This window comes from Accipiter gentilis, chromosome 4 (genome assembly GCF_929443795.1).
Source record: "Accipiter gentilis chromosome 4, bAccGen1.1, whole genome shotgun sequence".
In the NCBI taxonomy this organism is placed as follows: Eukaryota; Metazoa; Chordata; class Aves; order Accipitriformes; family Accipitridae; genus Astur; species Astur gentilis.
This window is the reverse complement of record NC_064883.1, coordinates 41,902,625-41,918,637: the sequence shown is the minus strand read 5'-3', so window position 1 is coordinate 41,918,637 and position 16,013 is coordinate 41,902,625. Positions and strand designations below refer to the sequence as shown.

Below are 16,013 nucleotides of genomic sequence, written 5' to 3'. Positions count from 1 at the left end.
CGCGGCCGTGAGTGGGTGCTCGCCCCACGCTCGCTGCCACATCCCCCTGCAAAGCATCGCCCCTGGGGACCTCCCCGCCGGGCAGGAGGGCGACTGTAGGAATACTACTGGCAGATGGAGGATTTCCTGGACATACATATATATATATATAATTACTATTTTTTGTTGTTGTCGTCATTTCTTTAGGCTGAAAAATCCCCTTCAGTTATCTCCTAGGTGGTAGTTTCTATCCTTCAGACTGCATCAAAAATACTGACAGTTGAAAGTCTGGTACCATTCTGTATTTATTGGCACTAATATATTTTATAACATTCCTAGGTTTCTCTGCATATATATATTTATATATATAAAATATATACATATATTTTATATATATATATATACACACTTTTTTTTAAAGAATGACGGGGATAGACTCTTGCCTTTGTGGATTTTTTTCTATAATTTATTCTTTTTATTTGTTTTGGTGCCAAAAAAAGAAAAAAAAAGATTTTTTTTATCTTTTTTTTTTTTCCAGGGCACTGAATTGTAAATATATAATTTTTTTTCTTCTTGGTATCTGTGTAAAAAGTTGCCTGTTAAACAGTTTAAAAACTGGGTATTTATTGACACAATCTGTAATTATCTAATGTATTGATTGAAACGCTTTGGTTTCAACATAGCTTTATTTTAGCTTTCTTTGTGTATATATTGTGATTATGTTGCTTAAAGGTACAAGTTAAAAAAAATGCTTTATTTTTACCTTATCCATTTGCATTTGTTTATAAAAAAGCATATTTGTCTACAGCTGCTGTCTCTCATTTCATCAAAGCAATATGAAGAAATTTCCATTACACTTTCAATAAAAGAATTTTGTTTGAATATGGCAGCGCCTTAACCTTGTTTATCCTTTACCGTGGCTCAGAAATGTGGATGATGGGTATGGACACTGCATTGTATGTCATAGTTGTTCCTTTTTTCGTCTTTGGCTTTTTTGACCTCTTTTTGAAACTAATGGGTGCCTGGGCCTTCCCATCCCAAGTGTCGAGATGGGAGCATCCTCCCAGGGCAGGAGCAGCCCTTGTCCAAGCCTGATGTCCTCCAAGAGGTTTCTCTTGAGCTTGGGGACCCCTGTTGCTTCTCTTACCACCCCCCCCCCCCCCCAAAAATAAAAAAGCAGCCCAGAGAAGAGCATCCCCATGCCCTCACGTGGGGGAAAGGCACGGGGGGAGCCTGGGAGGCTGAGCCCCAGCATGGGGCCAGTCCCATAGTGGGAAACCAGCCGTAGGGTCTGTCCCTGGAGCGAAGGGGACATCTTCCCTGGAGAGGCATGGAGCCGAGGCAGCTCATCCATCCCTGCGGAGCACTCCTCCGTGTGCGGCAGCTGGGTTCGGAAAGCGGGGGGAATTCCCAGGTAACCTCCAAGTGTCCCCAAGTCCGTCACAGCCTCAACACTGAATCGTAGCGGGGAATGCTACCAAAGCCGTGGGAGGTCACACGGGAGAAGTTCTTGGGGCAGCTGGAGATGCATGAGGGGTGCTCCAAAGTCCCCCTGAGTTCATCCAGAGATGGGTTTCCTTGTGGATGTCAGTCCCTGCTTTCAAATTTTAAGCTAAATCCACGTTTTGGCTGGGAGAAAGTCTGGGCTGGCAAGAGTGGTTTCTCCCAGGGCTGGGACTGGAAGGGACCTTTTTTTGGCAATTTGCTTAATTAATTTGAGGGTAAAAATGTGATGCAACCTCTTGCTTGGCAGAGCGAGACCTGTGGCCTGGAGAGCATCTCCCGAGGCCCCCGGGGTGTCCCCAGCACATCGCTTTGTGGTGACACGTGGCAATTGTCCTGTTCAAGTTGCTTCCTGCTCTTGTGTGACACAATGTCTTTTATTATTCCCCCCCCCCCCAAAAAAAAAAACCTGTAAAATTCAGTGCATGGGGCTGGGGTCCAGCTGTGTTGTTTCCCCAGCTTGCTTGGCTTGTGGATGGTGGCTGCCCCTCTCCATGGGACGATGGAGAAGACAGCGATGGTGGCAGCATCCCCATCACCAAGGAGCATATAGGAGAAATCTTGGGAAACCTTTGGGAATCCCAGGAAACCTCTTTCCCTCACAGGCTACAAACCATTTTTCATCGCCCCACAGCACTCGTGGGACCTGGCAGGACGCAGCCAAAAGGAGCATCACCACGATCCTGCGCCCCAGAGGAAAAGCAGCAAAAATACGCTTGGTCCTGGCAACAGCAAGGAAATAAAAAGGGGGTGAGGATGTGAGGCAGCCCACGCTGCAAAGGAAAAGCTGAATAAATCCCAGAAACCTGGATGGGGAAATGCACACCTATCCCATGGGCTTCCATCCGGCAGCACGGGCATAAATCGTAACCACTGGCATTGACCTGAAAGCAAGGGAAATTGGCCCAAGAATGCCATTGTCTAGTTTTCCATTGGGAATCCATTTCTAAAGGTTGCCATCTGCCTCCGGAGCAGAGAAGCTCAATTAATTGAATAAACTATTTGTTGCAAATTATTTGCTGGGCCGTAAAAGCAGCAATACTGAAAAGAGGCCCGTCTGTGGCTGTTCCGCAACGGGCGGTGAAGCCTGGCCCCGGTTTCCCCACCCGGAAGGATGTGTTTGGTTGTGGGTTTGGTTTTTTTTTTTTTCTTTTATGGGGTTCATGCCTGTAATTGCATCTTACGTTAATTATTTTCTGACTGGGAGGGGAAGAGTCCCCAGCATACGGCTCCGGCTGCCGTACTGGTGGGTTTTCAGCTCACGGTGATGACTTTGCGCCGTGCAAAGGGCATCGCGGCCGGGGACCCGTCACCCACCGAGAGACGGCACCGAAACATCCCCGAGGTGCCGCATCCCATCGACCAGCCGCCGGCACAGGCATCCTCCGTCCCAGCACCTCCACGGGGAAGCGGCGGACTTGATCACAACCTCTTTTTGCCAAGAAGAGTCCAAGTTTGCTTTGAAGAGCGAGGCAGGAGAAGCCCCGGAGGAGTTTCCCCGGCTGGTTGGGGATCACCCCTCTGCAAGGCGCTGACATGAAAGCCACGGCCGCTCCGCTTTTTTTCTTATAGGGCTGTGTCTTAAAAAGTGTGAAACCAGACGCAACCCCCAATTTGCTCCCTGGCGGTGGCAGGGCTGAGGCCGGCTGAGTTTCTGTCCCCGCCGGGATGGACATACCCCAGCCCGGTGACACGGAGCTGGGATTCAGACCCCGTTTGACAGCGGGCGGTGATGCTCCTTCCCAGCCCTGGGAATCGGCGATTCGTTGACCCCAGTTAAACCCATCTGCGCGCTCCCCACCTCGCTGGACGTTTCATCGCCCTCTTTATTTCCATTTACCGCCTCTTCTTCCTCCGTACAGCCACTCTCTATGCCTTGCTTGTAAGACCCAGAGGCACAGAATTACTCATCGCCCGCTTTCGTTTCGTTTTTAGGCGCCTACAAGAGTGGAACCATGCATGTAGGCACCAGACTAGAAAGCATTTCTCTCCGGGTGGCGGAGCAGCCTCCAGAAAAAGGGTGAGTCATTTTACGACCCATGGCCGACGGCGACGGGCTGCGACGACACAAGGTTCGGCTCCTCCAGACTTGGGAATGAGACACCCGAGGACTTTTCTCGGCAGCAACAGCTATAAAATGACGGGTACGATGGACTTTATCTCCAGCAAGGGGGAAAAAAAAAAAAATAAATCAATCCAGGAGCTCCAGGGCAAGGTTCTGCAGCAGTGGGGGCATTTCTATAGGGCCGGATCCTGCATGAGAAGGGCTTGTGTCTGCTTTGGAGGCGGGAGCGTTGGGAAAAAAATACATTTTCTCATCGCTTGACTGGCTGATAGAAGAAAAAAGGCAGGTTTGCACCGGGTGGCCGAGCAGCGTGACACTGCAGGGGGTAAGGTTGCCCCAGGCCTTCTGCAAAGGCAATAAAAGCATCCCAGGTGATGCCACTGCATCCCTGCTGGCTTCAAGACCTCTGTCACGGTAACAGGCACTTTCTCTACCTGTGCACCTGCATTTTCCATGGAATTGAGCAGAAGCTTGCAGGAGCTGAGGTTTTAACTCAGACCTAGAGATCGGCTTGGCTTCCCCATAAAAAAAAGCACTGTAGATTTGGCAATCGTTGACAAGTTCCTGTGGCCCGTTTGAGTTTTCGACTGTTAATGCTGTGGGATGGGGAAAAAAAAAAAAAAAGGTTCAGCCATTATTCCTTATTCTTTGGGGTAATGATGTTCAGTATCGCAGAAATCCTCATCGCACTGTAAGGAAGTGTCCTCTCCACCAAAGCAACCCAAATTACACACCAAAATAAAACCAGTTTGATTTCTGCACTATGTGAGGGCCCCTGTGGTCATCATCTCTGGAGGAGCTGTGAGTCCTCAGCATCTGGGGAAATGGGTGATGCTAAATGCACTGAATAAATTTAAATATTCCGGCTTCAGTGTTTTCCCTGAGTAAAACAGCAAAAATTCCTGTTTTGCCAGAGCTCTGGCTAAAGTGAGACTTCAGATAAGCAGTTAACAGAGAGAACTAAGTTCTCCCCTTCACAGCTATGACCATTGGGAGGTTTCAGTGTTGCTTAATCCACAGATTTCCATCAGCTTGTTTTATACCTTTAAGCCTGCCGCAGTATTGCCATCTACAGGGCAGCTGCCTCCTTCTCCCAGCCTCTCAGCTGGACAAATTGCTCTTGGGCGATGCTTGTCCTCCTCTGTGGGACCAGAGACACCACGTATATCACTGAGATACCATATTAAAAAAAAATAAAATAAGGCTTAAATGGCCCGCTTAGGTCTGGAGGGGAGGTGGGATGTCCTGTGGCTCGGCTGTGTTTCCATGCCTGGCCTGGCACAAACATCCACAGCTGGAGGAAACCATCTCCAGAAGGTAAATGCTCAGAAAAACCCATGGGTGCACCTACATTTTGGCCAGGGAAGCTGAGTGAGGGACCAAAATACCTGTGGCTGGGCATGCCCTGACTCCATCGCATCGGTAGGTGCATGAAACCCATCAAAGGGGGAATATCTGTGACCGGCGGAGCTGAAATATTTTGGCACGAGCGCGGAGGCTGTGAAGAGTTTCAGGTCAGTCCAGCTGAGGAGGCTGAAAGGCTCAAGATGGCCGGGGGACCCGATTCCCTGGGGACCACAGGAGCCACAAGCCAGGGTAAAACAATCCAGGAGAGCCCTGCCGCCAGCGGGAATAACATGAAAGAATCTCCCTCCAGAATAAACCTGCTCCACTGAGATACCCTGCATAGGAAACTATTCTCTATTACATTTCCCTGGAAATAAATACTTGGCTACTACGTTGGAGTAAAGATGAGAACTTAATGGTCCTTAAGTGCTTTTCATAGTCAAAGCATCCCAAAGTGCTTTCCAGTAATTAAGGCTAAGTAGCTGTCAGGAGGCAGGGGAGCCCATTGCAGTCACACTCCCAGCACCCATCATTTTTGCCTGCAAGTGAGCAAGGGAACGATCGGGTGAAGGAATGGTGCAATTTTGACTATAGATATTTGGGGGTTATTCTGATAAAGGATAGCAGCCCCAGGGTAGGATTTAGATGAGGAGATGTCTATAACCAGAACATCTCTATTCAGCTGTGGTGTGACTGAGGGCATCATTGCTGAGCTTAGCTCTGCGTGACTTAAAAGCTCCCCAGCTCTGTTGTGTTTTGGGCCAGTTGAGATGCTCAAGGGGACGAAGTCATCCCCATGGGCTGGTGGAGATGATAAGGGACCTCGGAAGAGCTGTGCCCTTTTGACCCAGCAGGATGGGGTGGGATGGGATGTCCTCAGACCTCCCCAGCGGCACTGACCGCTGTATTTTGATTCCTGCACCCCCAAGCTGTGTTTCGCAGCACCTACAGCGTTACGTCCCCAAACAGCTCAAGGTGTTGTAGCCGGTCCTACACCTCACCAGAGCGCCCTACACATGGTGGGACCAGCCCCAGGAGGTAAGTCTCCTGTTGCCGCAGTTGTCTCCTTTTTCTGCTCCCCATAAAGATGTGGGGAGCACCAGTTTTCCAAAATCTAGTTCGTTCCCTGATTTAGCTCCATCGTCACCACCCAGCTTTGGAGAAAAGGATGGGAACATTATATATGAGCATTATAGTACTGTGCCCAGCCTTGTTTTCCCCATACCATTGGATACTCTATCGCTGCGTCACCTAGTATCTTCACGCCGTAAAACCTGCGTGAAATACTGCATTTTTCCATAGGCTTCCCAAGGTGGGTTCCTGGGATCACAGCTTTGCCCAGCAGTGCTGCGGAACGAGCAGCTCTAGCAAGGCTCTGGGATAGCGAGAGGTAAATGAGGCGCAGGAGAAGCACACGAACCCTCTCCGCATGCTGCCAGGCTATCGCCTCCCTCTTAGCCTACGCAATAAATCACGGCTGAGCAGCACAAGCTGTTCCTGTCATCGAAACGCAGAAAGAAACGCTCCTCTTGGCACCGGGGACGTGATAATGACCCTGAATTAGAGCTGTACGTCTCCAGCACCTGATTCCCCGGCTCCTGCGGGTGCAGCCTGATGTTTCTCCTCCTGGCTCTTGCAGAAACAGGTCCAGGACTTGCTCACGCAGAGGAAGAATTTAAAGGAGCCATGTCCAGCCTGGCTTTCGGAGCAGCTTGTGACAAGAGGTTTCAAGCACCCGATGGCCACGGCTGCCCCGTGGAGACCAAGGGCAGTTACACGGCTGCGGGTAGAAGCAGGGACAGCGTGTCACCGCTGTCACCTCAGGGGACAAAGAGGGGACGGCTGTGGCGTTTTGGGTTGTGGCACGGCACGTGCATACTCACTAAATTGCTAACGCAGTCCCGGGAATGGCCCTTTTGGCCCAGGGAGCAGCAACTTCCCCGATGGTTCCCAGCTCTGCTCAGGCCAGGCCAGGGACGGAGGCTGATAAAAATTTGGGACCCCATGTGACATCCCCCAAAGCCCCCATGGCCCACGCACCCAGCACACAGCGTTAGACCCCCAGCCCAGGCATCAGGCACTGCAAAACCACCAGGCACTCTACCACTTCACTTCTCAGCATCTGAGCAATTTTTGGAAGTGGTTTGAGGGGCTGCCTCTAAAAAATCTCGTTTCCCAAAGCTTTCGATCTGTGCCTTTTTAATTCCTTCTGAAACTCAAAGGGAAAAGCTTATTATAGCCAGGCCAAGATCTCAGATGCCAGCGTGCTCCTGCCACTTGGCTGCTAAGTGCTCTTATAAGGGACATTACTCCATCATCGAGCCTAACAGATCCAGGGTCTTTCAGGAGAAGTTAAATATTTGAACTTGCTATAGCTGCAGAAGTCACACATGCTGTCTTAAAAGGAGCAAAAACCATTCAGTAATCTTCAGGGGCAGGAAAGCTGAGATTCAGGGGGTTTTAACTTGTCAGAAGAGGAGAATTGCCAAACTCCTGAGCACCCAGGAGACACTGCCAAGTGCAGTCCAATAAAGCAAAGAGCTAAAAATACAGCTGGGACTCCACTCCTTTATAAGCCTTAAAGAAAGCGCGGCTGGTTTCGTTTTCGTTTGCGCTTGCCGTAATAAGGAAGATTTATCTGTTTGCAGATCGGACCTTTGGATAACGGCAGCGAAAAGCAGCTCCTGTGTGTCATTGCTTATCTGTGTGTCTGCAAGCAAACACGAAGGACAGAGTGCAAGGCTGCGGACATGTAATTTTATCATTCTCGGCCCACAAAACTTCTTTAGCTCTCGGTGATAACCGTATCGCATATTCCTTTGGTTTGCCAATGCCCTCTAGTGGCTTTTGGGGAGAAGAAATGCGCATTCCCAAAAAAGAGAGGATTTTGCAAAAATACTGCTATGCCCTGGGTGTGTGCAGGCTTTAGGAGAGATGGGATCTAGGTAGTTTAAAATGGAAAAAGAGCTAAATCGAAATCCTTTGTTCATAAATGCTCATCCCATACACACCAAAAGGCGGACAGGGAACATTGTGGGATTCCCTGTGTATTCCTAGAAGATGGGTTTGTAGTTCATCAAAAGACAAATCTTGCTTTATTGTGCACGTACACCTCCCTCCCTTCCTCCTTCCCTCCCTTTACTGCGTGTCTAACAGGAACATGGCTTTGATTTGGAAATGTTACGCACTGCAGATAGGCTTGCCCAGCTGGCTGGCGTATGGGCCCCTGCATGCCTGATAGCGCAGGGGATTGTTTTACACCAAATTTATTGCTTCCTTGCTAGAAAAGCACCCTCCAGAAATGCCCTTTTCTTTGCATCTAGTCTTAGACAATGAACTAAAAAAATAATCCTCCTGCACAGAGCGAATTTAAGAATAATTTAGATGGATTGTGCTTTCTATGGGTTGAGTTTGCCAATACGCTTGAGGCAGATGCCCTCTATATGAGCAGCACAGTATTGAAGCTGTTTGGGAATATAAAGAGAACTCAGTTCTGCAAGCAAAACCTCTGCTGGCTGCTGTTAGAATAGAATAGAATAGAATAGAATAGAATAGAATAGAATAGAATAGAATAGAACAGACTATTTCAGTTGGAAGGGACCTACAACGATCATCTAGTCCAACTGCCTGACCACTTCAGGGCTGACCAAGTTAAAGCATGTTATTAAGGGCACTGTCCAAGTGCCTCTGGAACACTGACAGGCTCGGGGCATCGACCACCTCTCTAGGAAGCCTGTTCCAGTGTCTGACCACCCTCTTGGTAAAGAAATGCTTCCTCCTGTCCAGCGTAAACCTCCCTGGATGCAGCTTGGAACCATTCCCACGCGTCCTATCACTGGATCCCAGGGAGAAGCGATCAGCACCTCCCTCTCCACGTCCCCTCCTCAAGAAGCTGTAGAGAGCAATGAGGTCGCCCCTCAGCCTCCTTTTCTCCAAAATAGACAAACCTGAAGTCCTTAGCTGCTCCTTACAGGACATGCCTTCCAGCCCTGTCACCAGCTTGGTTGCCCTCCTCTGGATGCATTCAAGGATTTTCACATCCTTCTTAAATTGTGGGCCCAGAACTGCACACAGTGCTCACAGTGAGGCTACACCGTGGAATAATTCCTGGAGGTGACTTATTGACATGTCCACCTCTTAAGGGAAGGTAAACCTTCAGGGTGGAATGCGGTGGATATGCAAGGAATCTGTTCTGCGATAATTCCCTAAGCAACGTAACCTGCAACCTTAGATATCAGCAACACCAGGGGAGCTTGGTGTGCTGACCCTAAGAGAAACAACACGGAGGGTGGAGCGGAGTGGAGGTGCCACAGCCGAGCTCTGATATCGCCGCAGGGATGGGAACTGGACGGTACTATGGAACTGATAAACCGCATAGTTGTTACCCTGAGCCAGCCCTGAACCAGCGGTTATTCATTTTCTGTCAAAATCATGGCCTCTGGGTGAACTTTGCTCATTATAATCCAATTATAATACCAAAACACACCTCCATCCTAAAGGCTACCCGCCTTCAACATGCGACCACCTCTCGCTGAGCGTGTGCTTTGAATTTCTCTGGCTTATACCTTTAAAAGTAAAGTGAGGAGATTTTGTACCGATCATAGAAAGGTATGTATGACTAGAGTCACTCAAGCTCCACCTAAAAATAAGAAAATAGTATAAAATGGCTTAAGAGAAGAGCAATGTTAGGGAAGATACCATTGTAGACAGTTCGGGAGGACATCGCTGACTTCTGGGATCACTCGACGGGCTGAACCTCTCTTCCCCCCCATAGGGACGCCTATTGGGTAAGAGAGATTTGAACACTCGGTTATACTGAGTGCTTCCCCACAAAACTTAGAAACCTCCGTAGAGTTATTCCATCATTTAACACGTTTGTAGTCAGCTGTATTATTCATATTCTTGGTACTTGCACATGCTTTGCAGACAGTGTATTTATCACCAGCAAGCCAAAAGAATCTGCACTTCTGTTGCTTTAATAAACTGTACTATTCATTAATCTAGCCGTGAGAGTTCTCACTGAACGCGAACAAAATTCTTAAGTCTGGCCGTGCTAATTCATCGAATGCGACTAGACTGAAGGTACATTGCGCTATTTGTGCATCCGCGATCATGGTAGTTCGATATATTGAACGCGACTGCACTTACAGCGTCGAATTGGGCATCACTCAGAATCTAAGCCTAGCCACCCCCAGCCCCTCTAACATCTGAGGACAAGCTGGAACGCAAGGGGACTTATTTTCTGCCAGACTTCTTTACCCTCTAACACAACACACACCAACGCTGAATACAGCAGGATATTCTCCTCTTTTGACCAGTTGGTTAGGCTGTGTTTGACGCACACCAGGACGGGGTTTGTCCTCTCGGCTGCCAGGTCACCCTGCTGGCTCCGATCGAGCCTGCTGTCGACCAGCACTCCCAGTTCCCTTTCTGCAGGGCTCTTCTCCAGCCACTCCTCTCCCAGTTTATACTTGTCCCCAGCAGTGTCGCACCATTGCTCTGCTCCTACCGACCTGCAAGCACCGAGTTGGCCACCTTTGCAGCTGGTGGGGTTATCCCTAAGGAATCCCTCAGCAAGAAAAAAAAACCATCATGGTCATTTTCCACAGGGTGGGCTTGGTGCCCAAATGAAAACCCTGAAGATCCATGCTCGCTGCCCACAGCCCAGCCCCAAGTTAAGGGTACCGTCGTCGGTTTATATTGTCGTTACAGGATGCGGCATTTGCTGGAGCTTCCTTCCCTGCTGACGGGGTCTAAGCCGGTGCCTAAGGCTGAGCAAACACAGCAACAGGTCACTGGTTGCAGTCCCTGATACTTTATTATACTCTCAGCCAAACCTTGCTATTGATAGCCAAAAGAGGCGTAGAAGGGACAAGAGGTGGGTTAATAAGCAGAGATACTTCATTCTGGCCCTTCTCATATTCACGCACCAGCTGATCCTTCTCTAGAAGCCCCCGTTATTCGTTATAGTCTGGAAAACAAAAAAGAGGTGAATTCAGTAGAGAGTCAGAACAACACGTCTGCATCCCACATAAGTGCTCTGAAGAAGGGCTTGCTCCCAGCTGGGCCAGGGGACTGCTCTAACAATCTGTTCCCACTCAGAAAGGTTTATGGACCGCAGTCGCCTCCCTCTTCCTCGCAGTGATTTAAAATACCTCTCCCCACTTTTCTTTCCAGCACGCTCCACGGTTTACAACAGCATTTCAAGAAAACCATCCCCTGTGCCTGGGAAACAGCTGCTCCTTGTGCCAGACATTGTTTCTGGGAGCAAAAAGCTCGTTGCTCATTCCCAAATGTAAAGCTGAGAGCGCATAGCGCGGCACTGCAGGACTTGCACTTGTAGAGATGCTTTATGTTTGCTGCATTTCCCATTCACCGGCCAGCTAAATCCTTCGGTGGTTTCCTGCAGTAAGGTTGTGTCTGGGTGAATGGTGATGGTCATTTTCTGGGCACAGAGCCCAGCTCCTGCCTGGCTTGAATTTTGTCCCTTGTCCTCAGCATTGCAGTTCAGCTCCAAGGCAGCAGCTCCTTCCTTATAACTGTTTGACTGCACCAAAAGTAGCACCAAATATCCTGATTTTAGACCTCTCCAGGTCTCCCAGTTCAACTCCTAATGGTTTAATAAATGAAAGACTCTGATTCCTCTGGCACTCCCTTGCCTTTATGGGAGATGCATGAGGTTACTTCACAGGCACTAAACGACTTACACCGCGGATCCAGTCCACGTAGGCTGACACACGTGTGAAGACTGTTGGCTTCTTGTAGGTGTTACAGTAAGGAACCAGCCCAAAACTGACAATCCCGTGGACTTGCCAGCTATTGCCTTTGTAGCAGCTGAGAGGGCCCCCAGAGTCCCCCTGGATCAGAAGAAGGAGAGGAACATATTAAGCCAAACTATCTCCGTAATTGAGGAATGACTGGATGGGATTGAGGAGCACTAGTTAGTTAATCACTGTCCTGAACATGAAAATAAAAGTTTGTGCTGCTTTCTTTGCAAAGAGCTGATTGTTCCCCAGCAGAGACTGCCCAGCACCTCCCAAGACGTTGCAAAGATCAGACCCGCTATTTATTATCTCAGTCTACATGCACAGACACACACACACACACATACATATACATACACACCCCAGGAAGGGCTGAAACCCGAATTTACCACCAGCATTGCAGAGATAGTGACCGTAAGCAAATGGTCCAGCGCATGTTGCATCACACATAATCCTTCCCAGCAAGGTCCACCTGCACAGCATCTCTGTTAAAAAATCACTGCATTCTCCAGCTACAGGGAACCGGGTAGAAGGGAAACACTGCTGCCCTTGTTATTTGCAAACAAGTATATTCAAAGGGTCCCGGGAAGTTAAGGTGGTGAAAAAGAAAGCAACTCGAGATAAAATATGTGAGAAGACAAAGGCTCTTGCTTGGCTCAAAACCCGATTTGCAACAAGGTTCTGCCATAATTAAACCACACCAAAAAATACACTAAATATCTCTAGACATGTAATTATACTATAATTGTACTATGTATAATTGTACAACCTGTTTTATTTCTGTATGTTTCTCTATGATATTCATATATTTACATAATCAAATATGTTATGTATTTGTCCATTAATTCTTAAGGGCTCTGCCTGGTTTCTTCCACCAGAAGCCACCTCTGCAGTGAAGGGAATACAGGCAGAGGTAACAGGTATCCCCTGCCTTCACATGCCAAACCTCCTTGCCTTGATGCTGGGGCGACCTGGAGCCCCTGGGATGAAGGGGACCTCACAGCATCTTCATTTTCCCCCTAACCCGGGCCAGAGGGTGCAGTTGGATATAGCCAAAACTTGTGGCAACCTCAGCTGTCCACGTAAGCAGAGCGGCTGGGGAGGAGAAGGGTGACAAGCAGGAGGGAGCGTTGCCTGGCCCGGGGTGCAACGTGGCAGCAACATCGGAGGAGCGGTAAGATTTCATCCTTGGGATGAGGGCAGAGGGGACTGCCAAAGTCTGAACCTAGTCTCCAGGATCTGCTCAATGGGACATGTTGCTGGAAGAAAGGGCAAATCTCTCCTCCAAAATCAGAGGGGAGAGATGCACCCTAAGGATCTGGAGGTTTTCCCTCTGCTGGCTGCTCTCTGGGGAGATGGGGGAATGTGGAGCAGTCTGGTTTGGAAAGTATTCAGCAGAAAGCAGCAAAGGGGACGGGATTTGCAGGAGAGCTATTGCAGGCGGAGAAATGGCACAAAGAGGTCCCAGCTGAAGGAACGGTAAGGTCAGATAGGAAGGAAAGAGAAAGAGGGGAGCTTGAAAAATCCTCTGATAATAACAGATCTTACACTGCATCCAGCCTTCACGCCGTCTCCACCCGCACAGATCATAGTGGTTTTTACTTGAGATCCCCACCAGTCGTCCTGGGAGCAGATGGCGTGGTCGACCACCGGCAGCATCACCTCCTGCAGCGTATCCGTGCCGCTGCCATCCACTAGCAGAGAAAGGGCGAGATTTTTGGTCCAGGAACTCCAGCGGTTGAGGAGGGAAGCCCGGACCCTGCCTTGTGCAGCCTTACCTGCACAGTGGTCCCACTTCTCCTTCCCCCTTACTTACCGCTAACGACCCCCCATCCGGTAAGATAGCAGGGATAGTTATTGGGCAAAATTTCTCCTTCAGGTGGGAGCAGTGCCAGCTCAACGAACCCGTTGTCATAGGCAGGAGACTCGAGGCGCAGCAGGGCAATGTCGTAGCTGAAACGGGATACAGGTAAAAGACTCTTTACTGAAAATCCTGAAGGAGTCATAAACCAGATGTCCTCACTCACGTTTTGTCACTTATACAGGTCTCTGGCCTCCGGCACGATGATAGACAAGCACCTTGCGAACATCATTAATTAAGCTTTATAGCTATCACAGGTGGCAGGAAAATACGAGCAATTAAGAGAGAAGGGGCCATGGTACAGACTGATAGAGGGCTAACACCCCCCAAAAATCTCCTACTCCTTTGGAAGCGCCCAACCGCAGAGTGAATTTCGGTGGACCCTGGGCAGACAGGCTTGCCTCCGAGGGGGGATTTAGGATAGTCCCTCGGCATTTCCTTGTTGGCTTCCCTTCACCAGATGCAGACAGTGGTGTGTGATAGCTGGCAAGCTGCAGAATCTGCTGTACGCCCTGGATTTGTCTGTGAGGTCCATCTTTCGCCGATCTTGGGCAAAACAGGGCTGAGGTTATCCACACAGGCACCGTGTGACACCTCCAAGAGAGGAGGTCATTTGGGAAATCTCCATTGCATCACCTTCCAGTGCTTCCCACACATCCAGTCTCACTGGGAACCGGACTGAAAATCCACATAAACGCTAGCGGGACAGGGCGCTAAGTACCATTCACCCATCTGATGATATTCAAAATAATTACCCATTGGCGATGTGGTTGGGATTCCAGCCGCTATGAATGAAGGCACTATCCACACCAATATAGTACTCGGTGCCATCCGCCTTCAAGAGATTGTGCTCACCCAGAGCCACTCGGTAGGTTGATCCTGGTGGCCTGAAAACGAATCACAGAATATGGGATGAATGTAAATGTAATGTAAATGTAATGTAAAAACTACTCCCCACCTCTAGCTTTGCAGTGTAATTCCTGCACCGCTGAGACCTTCCACCACTGTAATCATTTCTAAAGCACCTTCCACCGGAGGATTTTCAATGGACTGTAGCTAAATGGTCTTATGAATTAGGCAAATGCTGCCTGCAGTTTGCTGGCGAAGCAAGTGAAGGTGCAGCATCAGCTAAGAGTGCTGAGCTTGGTCTTGAACGAGAACGTTCATTTTGCATCTCTGCATCTGTCTGAAACAGAGTGTGAAGAATCAGCTTGTTACACTTTATTGTAAGTACATTCACTAAAGGCATGAGTAATTAAAGAGGAGTGTTTGCTTATTGGTGTCACGCTGGATTGTTTAGGCGGTGCGTGTTAGACATGCTGCAGAGCAAATTGTACAACGTGACCCGTGAGAAAACATGTCTTTTGTTCAATCTGTCCACCTCTGTGCAGGTTTCTCAGGATGCGAACCCATTCGAAATGCTCACATCCATGCAAATGCACTTCCTCTTATGCAAATCAGCAATCAGCTAGATTTCCACTCCCAGGAAGTCAGCAATTAATATATAAAATCAAGGCTAAAGCAAACAGAGTTTTCCAGTTCCCTCGATTAAGCGTGCAGCGAGATGTCCAGCTGTGCAAGGAACGGCACCAGTGGGGAGGTCAGAGGATGAGAAGGGTCTGGCTCCCACCTGCAGCAAGAACCGGAGTTTTAACACTTTTTATCCTACTCACATGCTGAGGCAATGGGCCGCAGTCATGACCCATTTGCCACTGATAAGGGTTCCACCGCAAATGTGAGAGTAGTACCCCGGGTAGTCGGCATAAGCAACCTGGAGCGATACCTGGATCAAACGACAATAAATTTTACGCCCAAGCCATGCCGTGCCTCTGCAGAAGTGATGCGTGTGGCTTTGGACAGCAGAAGGTGCCATTCTCTCACTGTTTTTTCAAGTATAAGGCTTTTTTCAAGTATAAGACACCAGCATTACCTGCCACTTCCAGATGTGCGGTTCGGCCTCGTGGCCTCCAATTATTCGCCCTGTCAGCACATCCTCCTGAAGACCATCCCTGAGGGGACTTCCAGAGATTGCCCCTAACCGCACAGAAAAAAAGGAGCGCAGTTTGTCGTGTGGATTCCTAATGAGCATCAGTCACTGGGTTTATTGCCGGAGACAAACTTGTGCTGCGCGGGGCAGCCCGCTAAGCCAGTCCGAAGGATCAAGTGATTGAGACTTGCACGTGGGGACGCTGTGATCGCTCTCCATCCTGGAGGCTGTCTTTAAAGCCTCCATGGTTGAAAAATACCATAAGAGGCTTCAAGGTGCAAAGCTCTCATACAATTTGACTGGTTTCCCGTACTCCCTACAACCCCACCCTAACTGCCAGGTGGTTGTGCGCCAACCTAAATCCCTTTTCTTTTGGGGTGTAGGATTCCCCTCCCCTCCCCCAGAGAACTACCAGATCTTTCTCATGGAGATCTTGTTCCCACAACAGAGAAAAACCCTTCCAGCCAGAATAATTGTGTCCATGTTAGGTTTTGCCCTAGCACAGTA

At 49.0% G+C, this 16,013-nt stretch overlaps 1 protein-coding gene across 1 annotated transcript; it reads right to left on the bottom strand.

Annotated features, from left to right (window-relative positions):
• Positions 1 to 10,764: 10,764 nt before the first annotated feature.
• Positions 10,765 to 15,752, bottom strand: LOC126037957 (elastase-1-like). Its single transcript, XM_049798931.1, has 8 exons — positions 15,639 to 15,752; positions 15,450 to 15,515; positions 15,193 to 15,302; positions 14,275 to 14,406; positions 13,475 to 13,611; positions 13,207 to 13,352; positions 11,602 to 11,751; positions 10,765 to 10,865 (listed from the first exon to the last, which is right to left on the bottom strand). The coding sequence occupies exons 1-8, from the start codon at positions 15,750 to 15,752 to the stop codon at positions 10,839 to 10,841; spliced, it is 882 nt and encodes a 293-aa protein (XP_049654888.1). The 3' UTR covers positions 10,765 to 10,838.
• Positions 15,753 to 16,013: the final 261 nt, after the last annotated feature.